General features: G+C 47.4%; 1 protein-coding gene across 3 annotated transcripts in view; it reads left to right on the top strand.

Annotated features, from left to right (window-relative positions):
- Positions 1-16,582, top strand: part of SLC35F4 (solute carrier family 35 member F4) — a 195,684-nt gene that overhangs the window by 135,711 nt on the left and 43,391 nt on the right. For all 3 annotated transcript variants that reach the window (XM_030214667.1, XM_030214666.1, XM_030214665.1), the window contains 2 exons: positions 5,393-5,612; positions 16,167-16,292. In XM_030214667.1, the coding sequence (XP_030070527.1) occupies positions 5,393-5,612; positions 16,167-16,292 (346 nt within the window). The remainder of the gene's footprint in view (positions 1-5,392; positions 5,613-16,166; positions 16,293-16,582) is intronic.

Genomic DNA, 16,582 nt, shown 5'->3' with positions numbered 1-16,582 from the left:
TGTGTGGTCTGAAGTTTCTTTAGAATTAGTTCTTTGCATCCTGCGTATATTCCATTGCAGTAGTCAGCATGGCTCAGTACCATCGATTGTATCAGGTTGCAAAATGTTTCCCTTGGGAAATATTGTTTTACGCGTTTGAGTTTCCACATTGAGTAGAACATTTTCTTTAAAAGCCCTATCTTGCATAGCACGCAGGAATTGCAATGTCCAAGTCATGGTGATCAATTTTACAAAATGCTCTGTTGAACGCAGAGCTTTTGTAAAATACATATAAGGGCACAGGCAGATACATGGCCATTTGCCAGCATGTACAGTAGGAGCATCAATTAAAAAAAAAAAGCCACACAGTCAAAAAAAAGTGGCATCATTTGGGGCTTTACACGGATAAGCACCAATGACTAGATGTATGTATTATCTAGCAACATATTTGTGTGTTTGTCAGCATTTATATCTATAAGTGCTGGATTTCACAAGGATACACATATAAGGAGCCAATTTAGTAGCCAAATGCAAAAACTTATTTTTAGAATTTGTAGGTTGTGTTAGATACTATTGAACTGAGCATAATTGCCCCACAATCATTGGTGAAGATTCAAACAAGCAGGTAGCTGAGAAGGATGCTTCAGAGCAGGTGTAAATAACTGGGAAATGTTTAAAAATATACATGTACTGCCATTGTGAAATGGGATGTACAGGTATAGTTTTATAGGCTGTTCAAACCGTGTTCATAACACACCTCCTTAAAAATCTGTGCATCATATGTGTAAATAGCGGCATTGTAAAATCGGAATTTACACTTGTGCACTATTTACACATGTAGATGTCACATAACCATTCCAAAGTGACCTTCATAGTTGAGTTTAAAAGAGTTTCTGTCCTCATAGAAAAATCAGTGATGTGTGGCCAGGGTTGGCCCAAGGGTATCTGATACCCTAGATGATTTGTCAGCTGACCCCACCTCTCTTCTCTAGTGGTGGCTCTAAGGCTGTACTCTGCCCCCGTAGTCAAGCATCTCCCCTTCCTGTTTCTAACCCCTCTCAAGATCCCTAGAATCTTTCTTTCCCCTCTATTTTTCTCTCCAAGATGGCCAACATCTCATATCCCCTTGCTCCCCCCCCCCCCCATCCTTCCGCTGTTGCCCCCACCACTCTTACCTCCTCCCAGGCCAGCATGGCCCAGATGGAAGCTTGAAAACTATTGGGTGCTGCATGGGCCTGTACTCAAGCACTGCTGTGTCTGTGGCCCTCTGAGAGAAAGTCTGTCTTGGAGGGAGGTGAACACTGCAGCACGTGAGCACAAGCCTGTGCTGGCTCCTGGATGTTTCAGAGCCCTTTTACTAAGCTTCGTTAGGCACTAACTAATGCAGCAAAAGTGGTCTAATGCAGGATGTGCTGAAGCATCCTGCATTACTTTTGGCATTTGTGTACACTAAACATTCAGGAGGTCTTTTACTAAGGTGCGTTGGCATTTTTAGCGTGTGCTAGAGACGCCAATGTATTCTTATGGGCGTCTTTAGCATTTAGCGTGCGCCTATTTTTAGCATGCGCTAAAAACGCCAGCGTGCCTAAGTAAAAGACCCCCGCAGTATGTAATTTTTTGTAGTTTTGTTTTGAGTAGCTGTGTGGAAGTGGTAACCAGTTAGATTGTGCACATTAGCATTAATTTTTTAAATGGTTGCAGGCTAATGGTAAAATTATCGTACAGCCATAAATGAAAGAAATGCAGAAAAGGCTTTTTCATGGCTGTGCAAGAAATAGGCTTAGTGCATGGGAAGGTTAGTGTGGTTAGTGTTGGTGAATATCCATGGTTAGTGCCTATGCCAAAACCAGCTAATTTGTGGGTGGTCCAGGGACAGAGTCGACACTTAACACGATTAAGTGCCGATAGTTGGCGCTTAACCACGTAAGGTAACCACATAAATATGACCACATAAAATGAAGTTTTTTCTTTATGTGAGTCACCTTATATGGTTATGTAGTTAAGTGTAGTAATCAGAACTTAAGTGTTAGCCGTCTGTGTATGCCCGGATATTAGCCCTGTATTGAGTATCTGGGGATAATGCCAGCAGCTGCCATAACATGCTGATTCTTGCTGGCTGATTATTTACTACAATATTGTTAAACTTTGGGATGGGATGGGATGGGATGACCCCCGCCAGCCGAGGTCCTCTTCTTCCTTCGTTCTGTTTCTGAGTCTGATGTCCTGCACGTCCCCCGCCAGCAAAGATAGGCGGGGGAGGGTTGGCGGAGGGAGGGGGGGTCGAGAGGGTCAAAGTTAGTGGTGGCGCTCCTCCGAAGGGACACCACCTTGTAAGTGGTGGAGGGGCTTCCGTGTTTCAATGACTTAGAGGGCTATGCTGAAGGGTTACCCATATCAGACAGGCCTCTGAGGAGAAACCAGACAAAGAGTGTCCCAAACTGGAGGATCCAAGATGGCGTCGAGGGAGGACGTACGTTAGTTGAGTTCCTGTTTTACACCAGAATACCTGAAGTAGGCGCGCTCCCCAGAGAATGGGGAAGAAAAAAGGCAAAGCCGTGGTGTTGTCCTCCTCGAACACGGCTGGGGTTCCCACCACTTCTCAGTCTACTTTGGAGAGATTCGGGGTCATAACGTCGGGGATATCGGTTCCTGCTTCGGGGAACAGCAAGGCTTTATCGCTGAATCTCAGTGGAGAGGGAGTGAATTTTAGTCCCCCTGTTGGCATGACTTCTCCAAGACCCGGAAACAGTAACGCTTCGCTATGGAGGTCGACAGTGGAAACGCCCGAAGTGGGTTAGGATTCTCACGCGATCCGAGGAGGTCCTGGTGCAGCATTGACTCCGGATAATAAACCAACTGGGGAATTGGAGAGTGAGCTCTTCCCCCCGAAGATATCCGGAGCGGTTTCTGTTGAGAAATTGGACTTGGGAAGTGCTGCAGAGTGTGAATAATTCTCTTCTTCTGATGTCAAAATTTTTTCAGGAATAAATATGTGATTATATCAATACTTATCTAACAAAGTGGAAGTCCAAGATATAAAAATAGAGACTTTGATTACGGAAATGGTTTCTCTACGAAAATCAGTTAATCAAAATGAAGAACAGTCATGTTTCTTGTCAAAAAGTGGAACTTCTGGAGAACCAATTAAGGAAAAATAACTTGAGAATGATAAATCTTCCTAAAATACCCTATATATAGAGTTATATTACTAGTGACTTTTGCCTTTGATTTAGATAGGAACAATGTTTTGAAATTGTATTTCTGATACATGGCTGATAGTTTTTTGGGTTCAAAGATAAATATTTTTCCTGATATATCAAGGGAATCGCAGACTAGGAGGTGTGAACTCTTGGAGGTAGGGTATTATTATGGATTAAGAACTGGTTGAAAGATAGGAAGCAGAGAGTAGGATTGCGTGGCCAGTATTCTCAGTGGAGGAGGGTAGTTAGTGGGGTCCCGCAGGGGTCTGTGCTGGGTCCGTTGCTTTTTAATGTATTTATAAATGACCTAGAGATGGGAATAACTAGTGAGGTAATTAAATTCGCCGATGACACAAAATTATTCAGGGTCGTCAAGTCGCAGGAGGAATGTGAACGATTACAGGAGGACCTTGCGAGACTGGGAGAATGGGCGTGCAAGTGGCAGATGAAGTTCAATGTTGACAAGTGCAAAGTGATGCATGTGGGTAAGAGGAACCCGAATTATAGCTACGTCTTGCAAGGTTCCGCGTTAGGAGTTACGGATCAAGAAAGGGATCTGGGTGTCGTCGTCGATGATACGCTGAAACCTTCTGCTCAGTGTGCTGCTGCGGCTAGGAAAGCGAATAGAATGTTGGGTGTTATTAAGAAGGGTATGGAGTCCAGGTGTGCGGATGTTATAATGCCGTTGTATCGCTCCATGGTGCGACCGCACCTGGAGTATTGTGTTCAGTACTGGTCTCCGTATCTCAAAAAAGATATAGTAGAATTGGAAAAGGTACAGCGAAGGGCGACGAAAATGATAGTGGGGATGGGACGACTTTCCTATGAAGAGAGGCTGAGAAGGCTAGGGCTTTTCAGCTTGGAGAAGAGACGGCTGAGGGGAGATATGATAGAAGTGTATAAAATAATGAGTGGAATGGATCGGGTGGATGTGAAGCGACTGTTCACGCTATCCAAAAATACTAGGACTAGAGGGCATGAGTTGAAGCTACAGTGTGGTAAATTTAAAACGAATCGGAGAAAATTTTTCTTCACCCAACGTGTAATTAGACTCTGGAATTCATTGCCGGAGAACGTGGTACGGGCGGTTAGCTTGACGGAGTTTAAAAAGGGGTTAGATAGATTCCTAAAGGACAAGTCCATAGACCGCTATTAAATGGACTGGAAAAATTCCTCATTTTTAGGTATAACTTGTCTGGAATGTTTTTACGTTTGGGGAGCGTGCCAGGTGCCCTTGACCTGGATTGGCCACTGTCGGTGACAGGATGCTGGGCTAGATGGACCTTTGGTCTTTCCCAGTATGGCACTACTTATGTACTTATGTACTTATGTAATCATTGCCCTAGGTGGGACCTTCCTAGAGCGATTCCCTTGTAAGTGTTTTATTTCCTTATTACTTATTTGTTGAACCCAAGAAATTACAAGAGTTTGTGGAGTTAAAAGAACAGATGAAGAACCCTCTGCAGCAACTTCCTTTAGTTACCACTGTACCAGCTGCAATTACCAATTAACCTTCCTCCCTCAGAAAATATGAATTTGTAAGATTAACCACTTGATGTTTTTCTTATTTTCTTTGAGATTGTTTTCCTGATCTTGGATCCCCCATATTGTTGAGAGAAAATGTTTTTTCTTTTTCCTTATATTAATTTCTGTTTTTCCTTACATTTATGTGATAAATGTGAATGTAATTAAGTAAAATGATAATTAAAAAAAATTTAAAATAAAGTTAGTGGTGGCGGTGGGTGGTGTCGGCAATGGCGGGGGGAGGGCTAAAATGTGCCTCCTCACCTCGGGCTCTGGACCCCCCTCCCGCCGAAGTCTGGCTACGCCCCTGGTCTACAGTGCATTTTTAAGCAATTGGGAAAGCATTTCCAGAGAGCTGTGGCTTCCAGCAATTGTAACAAAAGTCAGTGTAGCTTGAACTATATATCTGTACCCAGGCTGGCAGAATTCACTTGTATTATGTAAGATGTATGAATTTGGGCTGAAATCGATGGTCATGTATGTATCAAACCACAGATAAACAGGAAGAAGTCACCTCCCATTATGAAGCAAGACATGCTGGTCATTACACATGAGGAAGAATGGAGGTTATTCAAAAATATAAGATAGATGCTTCATTAATATTTTTGGCAAATTAAAAACTATTTTTTTTTTTATATGTGAAATCAACTGAAACATGAGCTAAGAATCCAACTCTTTTCTTTTATTAGGGAATGCAGTCGTATTTTTGGTGAAGATGGTCTGACCTTGAAGCTGTTTCTGAAAAGAAGTGCTCCCTTTTCAATCCTATGGACTTTGACTAATTACCTATACTTACTGGCTTTAAGGAAGCTGACAGCCACTGATGTCTCTGCCCTGTTCTGTTGTAACAAAGCATTTGTCTTCTTGCTCTCTTGGATTGTGCTGAAAGACAAGTTCATGGGAGTAAGGGTAATGATAAATAATTTAAGGAGAAAACTTTGCATTTTAATCTTGCTCTGATTTATGATCTGAAGATCATTTCTGTTGTTAAATTATGTTTTAAATAGGTTTTTAAAGTGTTCATCAATGGCTTTGTGATACTACAGTTATGGGTTGGTTGCTCTGACATCCAGTGGATTTAAGTTCAAGAGTAAGTTAGCAATAAAGTACCCCATTCTTCTGCAATAATAGTAATAACACAGCTTGCATACCTGATTGCAAATCCGTTCACCTGCCAAACACAGCATTTGATTAATACTATGCAGCTGAGGTGTGCAATTTGTTTTTGCTACAAAAGGGAAAGCTGTATAAAGTACGCTTTCTTGCCTTCACAGAAAAAAAAACTGGTAAAAAGGTTCTGGTCTCTCTGTGTTTTTCTCTCACAGCTTGAAAATTTTCCCATGACTGTAAAATCTAGCTAAATCAGGGGTTCTCAATCAAGTCCTCGGGACAAACCTAGCCAGTCAGACTTTCAAGATATCCACAATGAATATGCATGAGATACAGTTGCATGCATTACCTTCCTTATATGCAAATCTGTCTCATGTATATTCATTGTGGCTATCCTGAAAACCCGACTGGCTAGGTGACCCAAGGACTGGGTTGAGAACCCCACTGAGCTAAATTGATTTTTATACATTTTCACTACCTTCACAATCCTGGTCTTTTCTTTCAGAATTGCAAAACCAGTACGTTTTCATATATTTTTTCTTTTGTCGAAGCTTTACTTTGCAGGTAGGTGTTCACATGGGCAGAGTGTGGCAGGATGCACATTTAGATGAGTAACTTATGGCAGGGTGCACACTTACCAGTACTTGTGAATCTACACTAGAGAATGACATGGGGGCAAAGTTTTTCCCTATCTCATCCCTGCAGGCTCTGTCCCCATCCCCGCAGGCTCTCTGACTCTGCCCACAGGCCCTGCCCCTGTCCCTGCCCCATCTCTGCGGGCTCTGTCCTCATCTGCAGAAGCCTCCAACACTTATGATTATATTTTAAAATCTTTTTATTAAAATATAAAATGGAAAAATATTCTGTGCAAATGTTGTTTATAAACAACAATGAGCCACTATAATAACCTCCCTCCCCCACCACTCTCTACCATTCAAACCTCAACAATAGCTGACTTCTGCTACCCTAAGGAACCCTAATCCACTCTGTTAAAATGTCCAGGGATACAAAATATAACCCGCTCTGTATGCCGTAGTAGGGGAAAATATGCTGTATGAAGCACTGTTATGATTTTTTAATCTGTGGATGAATAAAAAGTCATCAACAATCTCAGGATTCAGTCTAGTTCTCCTGTCTTCCACAGTCCTTCCTGCAATAGAAAATGTCTTCTCAGAAGATGTGCTGGTAGCAAAAATGTACAGGATCCCCCATACAAATTTTGCCAGTTGTGGCCAGCACTTTTGCTTGTTTTTTTCCAAAAAATGAAAACATCATTGGGGCTCATTTTTAAAAGAGAAGGACGTCCATCTTTCGACATAAATCGGAAGATGGACATCCTCTTCCCAGGGATGTCCAAATCGGTATATTCGAAACCCATTTTAGGATGTCTCCAACTGCATTCCATTGCAAGGACGGCCAAAGTTCAAGGGGGCGTGTCGGAGGTGTAGCGAAGGTGGGACTTGGGCTTGCCTAACACTTGGACGTCCTTGACCCATAATCGAAAAAAACAAGGACGTCCCTGACGAATACTTGGACGTTTTCACCCATACCTGTTTTTCTTGCGACTAAGGCACAAAAAGGTGCCTGAAATGACCAGATGACCACCAGAGAAAATCAGGGATGACCGCCCATTACTCCCCCAGTGGTTACTAACCCCATAATCTAACTAATCTTTCAAAGTAATCTTTCAAAATATGTCGTGCCAGCCTCAGATGTCATACTCAGGGCCGTGACAGCGTATGCAAGTCCCTGGAGCAGTTTTAGTGGGTACTGCAGTGCACTTCGGACAAGCGGACCTAGGCCCATCCCTCCCTACCTGTTACATTTGTGGAGGAAACAACGAGCTCCCCAAAACCCACCAAAAACCCACTGTATCCACATCTAGGTGCCCCCCTTCACCTGTAAGGGCTATGGTAGTGGTGTACAGTTGTTTCTCCGAGGACAAGCAGGCTGCTTGTTCTCACGACTGGGTGACGTCCGCAGCAGCCCCCACCAACCGGAAAGAAGCTTCGCGGGACGGTCGGCACGCAGGGCACGCCCACCGCGCATGCGCGGCCGTCTTCCCGCCCGTGCGCGACCGCTCCCGCCAGTTCCTTTTTTTCCGCGTCTGGAGAGAGTTGTGCTTTGCCGCTCTCTCTGTTTCAGCCGCCGGAATTTCGATCGCGTTTACGCGGATCGTCGCTTTCTTTTTCTCTCTTGTTTTTGGTTACCGCCGGTTTCCTTTTCAAAAAAAAAAAAAACCTGAGCGTGTGGAGCACGCGCTCCCCTTTTCCCTCGCTTCCAGCGGGGACGCCGCGTTGCGGCCTAGTGGCCGCTCGGTCGTTTCTTTTTTCGAGGTGTGATTCCAGCCACCATTGACGACTTTGACTTCGCCGACGCGATTTTTCCGTCGATGTCCTCGAAGGTCCCGAGTGGATTTAAAAAGTGTGGTCGCTGCGGCCGGCCGATCTCGCAGACCGACACCCACGCTTGGTGCCTCCAGTGCCTCGGGCCGGAGCACAATATCAAGTCGTGTTCCCTGTGTCTCGGTCTCCGGAAACGGACTCAGGTTGCGAGGCAAGTTCTGCGGGACCGTCTTTTTGGAACTTGCGCCGACCCCTCGACGTCGACCTCGACGGCATCGGTATCGACGCCCGGTCCTTCGGTACCGGTATCGATGCCCGAGACATCGGCACCGATGGCATCGACCCCAGGAGAACAGGTCCCGTCGGCCCGCCGGTCCTCCGGTGAGAGTGGAGGTGAGAGGCCGCGTGGGCAGTCGGCCCCGGTCACTCCCTCAGCTCGTGGGCCACGGGACCGAACCCTGTCTGACCCGGTACCTCGAGACCGAGGGGGATCGACCTCCTCCTCCTCCATGCCTTCCGGCGCCGGTGACGGGCATCGCAAGAAGGATAAGAAGCGTCGTCACCGGTCGCCCTCGGTGCATCCGGATATCGGAGAGGAGGCGACGCCGAAGCGTACTCGTCGAGAGGAGAGGTCCCCGTCAGTTGTGGAGGTACCGACGCGTCGGGGTTCCGGCACCTCGGTGCTGTCTCCTGGCCCCCATCAGCTTCTGACGCCGACACCCCTACCGGCCCCACCGCCTTTCCCGGCAGCGGGCCTGGACGAGTGCCTCAGAGCCATCCTTCCGGGGATCCTGGAAGGGCTGATGCGCCAGGCTGTGCCGGCGCCGGGGGTGCTTGCGCCCTCGGCGCCAATGTCTGTGGCGCCGGCGAGCTCTAGCCCGGCGCCGGGGCCGTCGACACCGCCGCCGCTTGCGGCGCCGGTCTCGACCGCCACGCAGGTGGAGTCCCCGTCGACGTCAATGGAGGGAGCTCCGTCCCCGCCGGCGCGGGAGTCCACCGCTCGACGACACCGAGACCCTGGTGCCTCGACGTCGAGCCGGGCCCGGTTCAGGACTCAGCTACATGAGCTTATGTCCGATACCGAGGATGAGGACTCGTGGGGGGAAGAGGAGGACCCTAGATATTTCTCCTCAGAGGAGTCTACGGGCCTTCCCTCGGACCCCACGCCTTCACCGGAGAGGAAGCTCTCACCTCCCGAGAGTCTCTCCTTTGCCTCCTTTGTGCGGGATATGTCTATTAGCATTCCCTTCCCCGTGGTCTCTGTGGAAGAGCCGAGGGCCGAGATACTCGAGGTCCTCGACTATCCATCACCACCTAGAGAGTCCTCCACGGTGCCGCTGCACAATGTCCTCAAAGAGACACTGCTTCGGAACTGGGTGCGACCGTTAACTAACCCCACCATTCCCAAGAAAGCAGAGTCCCAATACAGGATCCACTCCGACCCAGAGTTAATGCGGCCCCAATTGCCCCATGACTCAGCGGTCGTGGATTCTGCTCTCAAGAGGGCACGGAGTTCGAGGGATACCGCCTCGGCGCCCCCGGGGCGGGAGTCTCGCACTCTGGACTCGTTTGGGAGGAAGGCCTACCAATCCTCCATGCTCGTGACCCGCATCCAGTCATACCTGCTCTATATGAGCATTCACATGCGGACCTATGTGCAACAACTGGCGGACCTGGTCGAGAAGCTCCCGCCGGAGCAGTCCAGGCCTTATCAGGAGGTGGTCAGGCAGCTGAAGGCGTGCAGAAAGTTCCTGTCCAGGGGTATCTATGACACCTGTGACGTGGCATCTCGTGCTGCGGCCCAAGGTATAGTGATGCGCAGGCTCTCATGGCTGCGTGCCTCTGACCTGGACAACCGCACCCAGCAGAGACTGGCCGACGTCCCTTGCCGGGGGGATAACATTTTCGGTGAGAAGGTCGAGCAGATGGTGGACCAACTGCATCAGCGGGAAACCGCCCTCGACAAACTCTCCCACCGGGCGCCTTCAGCATCCACCTCCACAGGTGGACGTTTTTCCCGGGCCCGGCAGGCTGCACCCTATTCTTTTGCAAAGCGTAGGTACAACCAGCCGGCCCGAAGGCCTCGTCAGGCACAGGGACAGCCCCAGCGCGCTCGTTCCCGTCAACAGCGTGCGCCTAAGCAGCCCCCTGCGCCTCCACAGCAAAAACCAGGGACGGGCTTTTGACTGGATCCACGGGAACATAGCCGCCCTCAAAGTGTCCGTACCGGATGATCTGCCGGTCGGGGGGAGGTTAAAATTTTTTCACCAAAGGTGGCCTCTCATAACCTCCGACCAGTGGGTTCTCCAAATAGTGCGGTGCGGATACGCCCTGAATTTGGCCTCCCTGCCTCCAAATTGTCCTCCGGGAGCTCAATCCTTCAGCTCCCATCACAAGCAGGTACTTGCAGAGGAACTCTCCGCCCTTCTCAGCGCCAATGCGGTCGAGCCCGTACCACCCGGGCAGGAAGGGCAGGGATTCTATTCCAGGTACTTCCTTGTGGAAAAGAAAACAGGGGGGATGCGTCCCATCCTAGACCTGAGAGGCCTGAACAAATTCCTGGTCAAAGAAAAGTTCAGGATGCTTTCCTTGGGCACCCTTCTGCCAATGATTCAGAAAAACGATTGGCTATGTTCCCTGGATTTAAAGGATGCATATACTCACATCCCGATACTGCCAGCTCACAGACAGTATCTCAGATTCCGCCTGGGCGCACGGCACTTTCAGTATTGTGTGCTGCCCTTTGGGCTCGCCTCCGCCCCACGAGTGTTTACAAAGTGCCTCGTGGTGGTGGCGGCGTACCTACGCAGGCTGGGAGTGCACGTGTTCCCATATCTCGACGATTGGCTGGTCAAGAACACCTCGGAGGCAGGAGCCCTCCGGTCCATGCAGTGCACTATTCAACTCCTGGAGCTGCTGGGGTTTGTGATAAATTACCCAAAGTCCCATCTCCAGCCAACCCAGTCTCTGGAATTCATAGGAGCTCTGCTGAATACCCAGACGGCTCAGGCCTTCCTTCCCGAAGCGAGGGCCAACAACCTCCTGTCTCTCGCTTCGCAGACCAGAGCGTCTCAGCAGGTCACAGCTCGGCAGATGTTGAGACTTCTGGGTCATATGGCCTCCACAGTTCATGTGACTCCCATGGCTCGTCTTCACATGAGATCTGCTCAATGGACCCTAGCTTCCCAGTGGTTCCAAGCCACCGGGAATCTAGAAGATGTCATCCGCCTCTCCACCAGTTGCCGCACTTCACTGCTCTGGTGGACCATCCGGACCAATTTGACTCTGGGACGTCCATTCTAAATTCCGCAGCCCACGAAGGTGCTGACGACGGATGCATCTCACCTGGGTTGGGGAGCTCATGTCGATGGGCTTCACACCCAGGGTCTGTGGTCCCTCCAGGAAAAGGATCTGCAGATCAACCTCCTGGAGCTCCGAGCGATCTGGAACGCACTGAAGGCTTTCAGAGATCGGCTGTCCTGCCAAATTATCCAAATTCGGACAGACAATCAGGTTGCAATGTATTAAGTCAACAAGCAGGGGGGCACCGGATCTCGCCCCCTGTGTCAGGAAGCCGTCGGGCTGTGGCGCTGGGCGTGCCAGTTTGGCATGCTCCTCCAAGCCACATACCTGGCAGGCGTAAACAACAGTCTGGCCGACAGACTGAGCAGAGTCATGCAACCGCACGAGTGGTCGCTCCATTCCAGAGTGGTACGCAAGATCTTCCGAGAGTGGGGCACCCCCTCGGTGGACCTTTTCGCCTCTCAGACCAACCACAAGCTGCCTCTGTTCTGTTCCAGACTTCAGACACACGGCAGGCTAGCGTCGGACGCCTTTCTCCTCCATTGGGGGACCGGCCTCCTGTATGCTTATCCTCCCATACCTTTGGTGGGGAAGACCTTACTGAAGCTCAAGCACGACCGCGGCACCATGATTCTGATAGTGCCCTTTTGGCCCCGTCAGATCTGGTTCCCTCTTCTTCTGGAGTTGTCCTCAGAAGAACCGTGGAGATTGGAGTGTTTTCCGACTCTCATTTCGCAGAACGACGGAGCGTTACTGCACCCCAACCTTCAGTCTCTGGCTCTCAAGGCCTGGATGTTGAGGGCGTAGACTTCGCTGCGTTGGGTCTGTCGGAGGGTGTCTCCCGGGTCCTGCTTGCCTCTAGGAAGGATTCCACTAAAAAGAGTTACTTTTTCAAGTGGAGGAGGTTTGTCGTTTGGTGTGAGAGCAAGGCCCTAGAACCTCGTTCTTGCCCTGCACAGAACCTGCTTGAATACCTTCTACACTTATCAGAGTCTGGCCTCAAGACCAACTCAGTAAGGAATCACCTTAGTGCGATTAGTGCTTACCATTATCGTGTGGAAGGTAAAGCCATCTCTGGAGAGCCTTTAGTCGTTCGATTCATGAGAGGCTTGCTTTTGTCAAAGCCCCCTATCAAGCCTCCTACAGTGTCATGGGATCTCAACGTCGTCCTCACCCAGCTGATGAAACCTCCTTTTGAGCCACTGAATACCTGCCATCTGAAGTACTTGACCTGGAAGGTCATTTTCTTGGTGGCAGTTACTTCAGCTCATAGGGTCAGTGAGCTTCAAGCCCTAGTAGCTCATGCTCCATATACCAAATTTCATCACAACAGAGTAGTGCTCCGCACCCACCCAAAGTTCCTGCCGAAGGTGGTGTCGGAGTTCCATCTTAACCAGTCAATTGTCTTGCCAACATTCTTCCCCAGGCTGCATACCCGCCCTGCTGAACGTCAGTTGCACACATTGGACTGCAAGAGAGCATTGGCCTTCTACTTGGAGCGGACACAGCCCCACAGACAGTCCGCCCAATTGTTTGTTTCTTTCGACCCTAACAGGCTAGGGGTCGCTGTCGGGAAACGCACCATCTCCAATTGGCTAGCAGATTGCATTTCCTTCACTTACGCCCAGGCTGGGCTGGCTCTTGAGGGTCATGTCACGGCTCATAGTGTTAGAGCCATGGCAGCGTCAGTGGCCCACCTGAAGTCAGCCACTATTGAAGAAATTTGCAAAGCTGCGACGTGGTCATCTGTCCACACATTCACATCTCATTACTGCCTCCAGCAGGATACCCGACGCGACAGTCGGTTCGGGCAGTCGGTGCTGCAGAATCTGTTTGGGGTGTAAATCCAACTCCACCCTCCAGGACCCGAATTTATTCTGGTCAGGCTGCACTCTCAGTTAGTTGTTCTTCGTAGGTCAATTTCTGTTATACCCTCGCCGTTGCGAGGTTCAATTGACCTGGGTTCTTGTTTTGAGTGAGCCTGAGAGCTAGGGATACCCCAGTCGTGAGAACAAGCAGCCTGCTTGTCCTCGGAGAAAGTGAATGATACATACCTGTAGCAGGTGTTCTCCGAGGACAGCAGGCTGATTGTTCTCACCTACCCTCCCTCCTCCCCTTTGGAGTTGTGTGTTTCATCTTTTGCTAGTCATTCAACTGGCGGGAGCGGTCGCGCACGGGCGGGAAGACGGCCGCGCATGTGCGGTGGGCGTGCCCTGCGTGCCGACCGTCCCGCGAAGCTTCTTTCCGGTTGGTGGGGGCTGCCGCGGACGTCACCCAGTCGTGAGAACAATCAGCCTGCTGTCCTCGGAGAACACCTGCTACAGGTATGTATCATTCACTGGGTAGTGGGTTTTAGGGTGCTCAGCACACAAAGTAAGGGAGCAATGTACCTGGGAGCAATTTATGAAGTCCACTGCAGTGCCCCCCCACTAGGGTGCTCGGTTGGTGTCGTTGCATGTCAGGGGGACCAGTGCACTAGAAATGCTGGCTCCTTCCACGACCAAATGGCTTGCATTTGGCCGTTTTTGACATGGACGTCTTTGGTTTCGAAAATCGCCGAAAGTCAGAAATGTCAATGTCTAGGGACGACCAAATCTAAGGATGTCCAAATCTAAGGATTTGGACGTCCCTGACGGTATTTTCGAAACGATGGATGTCCATCTTGTTTTGAAAATACAGGTTTCCCTACCCCTGGAATCGAAACTTGGACATCCCTTTCGAAAATGCCCCTCATTGTCTCCAATAATTAACTGTCCAATTCATTTGCAGCCTTCAAAGTAGAGAATGATACGGGGACAAAGTTTGCCCCTATTCTGTCCCTGTGGACTCTGTTCCCCTCTCCATGTTTTTTCTTTAATCTACACACAAGCATTTTGGACCAGCTTTATGACTGCTAAGTGCTCAAACCTAAACATATACACATGTAGCACCTTTCTTCCTGTATAGAATAGGCACCCTCTAAGCACCTAAATATAGACACCCCTTTGTAGAATTGCCCTTATGGTGCAGCATTTTTTAACCATGAGAAGGGAGCTCATAAATTGACTTTATAGTATCTGAGGGGAACTAGTCTTACAATAATTTTGTTCTTCTTCACAGTTAAGTAAGGTAGAAGTCCTGTTCTAGAAATAAGTTTGGTTTATCACACATCTGTGTTCATTTAACAATTGTTTTTTAATCAGCTCAGTTACACAGTAACATAGTAGATGATGGCAGATGAAGACTCATGGCTTTAGCGTGCCCTAACATGAATCTTTCCTGCTTGCTAAGGCCATACTTACTGCAGCCAAAAAATGGTCAATTTTCCTATCATTTGAATTAATGACCATACACTAATTTTGCCATTAGTGCTCAGTCATTAAAAAGATTAGCGCCTGAGTACTTACCAACACATATTTTGTACATATTTTGTAGCTAATCTTGAGCTAACCAGCCCACACTAATGTAGATGCACTAATGGATTAGTGCACAAAATGCTCAGTCTCCACTCCCAGGCATGCACCTCTGCAATAAAAATGTAAATTGTTTTTTGCACGCAATTGGTGTGCAGAGATTTTAAGATTACTGCAGGATGCCTGAGCTTGTCCCAAGGTAAGCCATTTCAAGCTGTGGAAAGCATGCGCTAGTTCTTAATTCAGCTTAGTAAAAAAGACTACTAACATTTTTATGTTGCCAAAATGAACCAAATGTATGCTAATGAATACACATCCCTAATATTGATACTAAGAGCATTAAAGGAACCTGGTGTAGGGATTAGTGATTACTTCCCTAATGTCATGCTGGTTCTAGCAATCACAGTGATGCAGTATGATGTATTTCTATGTTACAAAAGTAGCCAAATGCAGGGCCTTTATTGTAACTGTAAGAAAATGCTAATTTCACCAATTAGGCATTTTTAAGACGATAAACATTACTGAAACAACATCACTACTGGAGAGAATACTTGTACTTTAAATCTTAATTTATAGTTTAAATGTTTTTTCTTATTTACAAATTCAAGTGTAGAGAGGTGTGGTAGCCGTGTTAGTTCACTCTTAAAGGTTATCAATAGAAATCAAACAAAATAAAACATGGAAAAGAAAATAAGATGATACCTTTTTTTATTGGACATAACTTAATACATTTCTTGATTAGCTTTCTGTTAGAATATCAATGAAATGCTCTGATGTCCCCATGCATACCCCCACCCTCCCACTCTGTCAGACTGTCAAAGTAATGCTTTGATGTTTCTCTTATATATACTACCTGCTACCACATTTGCTTATTTCCGATCTGACGAAGAAGGGCAATCTTCGAAAGCTAATCAAGAAATGTATTAAGTTATGTCCAATAAAAAAGGTATCATCTTATTTTCTTTTCCATGTTTTATTTTGTTTGATTTCTATTGATAACAAATTCAAGTGTGAAAGCTAAAATTAAAGGTAGAATCTGATGACTTCTAACTGATACCAACAGACCATTTAAAGGCCTTTTTGGACCCACATAAGAATTATTGTCTAGTGGTGGTGCTGTTAGTGAGCTTTATGCATAATTCTTTTGTTGGGACCCATGAAAGACACCAGAGCTTGCAATGAACCAGTTTTCATTGAATCAGTATAGATATTAGAAGACTACACTGCAGTCGGATACACTTAAATGTCTTTCTATAGGGTAATCACACAACAGTGTCAAACCTTGAGTGTTTTACTCTCTTTCAATTTTACAGATAGTTGCAGCAATAATGGCCATCACAGGAATTGTTATGATGGCATATGCAGATGGTTTCCATGGTGATTCAATTATTGGTGTAGCATTGGCTGTTGGGTCTGCATCTACTTCAGCTCTGTATAAGGTAAGTCATGTTTACATTTCTCATGGCTCAGTTTTGTCATATAAGTGTGACTGCAAGAAAACAATTACATCAATCATACAGAAAATGTTTAGTATATCTTTTTCCCCTCAAGTCTAAAATGACAGAATAACATAGACCTGACTCATTTTTTGTGGTCAAATGTTCTTGGACATATATTTCTTCATGATCTTTTGATGTGAGCTTTTCTTATCATTACACAAACATATGATCAGTTACTTTGAATGTGTATAATCAAAAGACTGGGAAAGATCTCCTGGTGTCAAGTGAAA

This window comes from Microcaecilia unicolor, chromosome 9 (genome assembly GCF_901765095.1).
Source record: "Microcaecilia unicolor chromosome 9, aMicUni1.1, whole genome shotgun sequence".
Lineage (NCBI taxonomy): Eukaryota > Metazoa > Chordata > Amphibia > Gymnophiona > Siphonopidae > Microcaecilia > Microcaecilia unicolor.
This window is presented reverse-complemented; position numbering and strand designations above follow the sequence as displayed.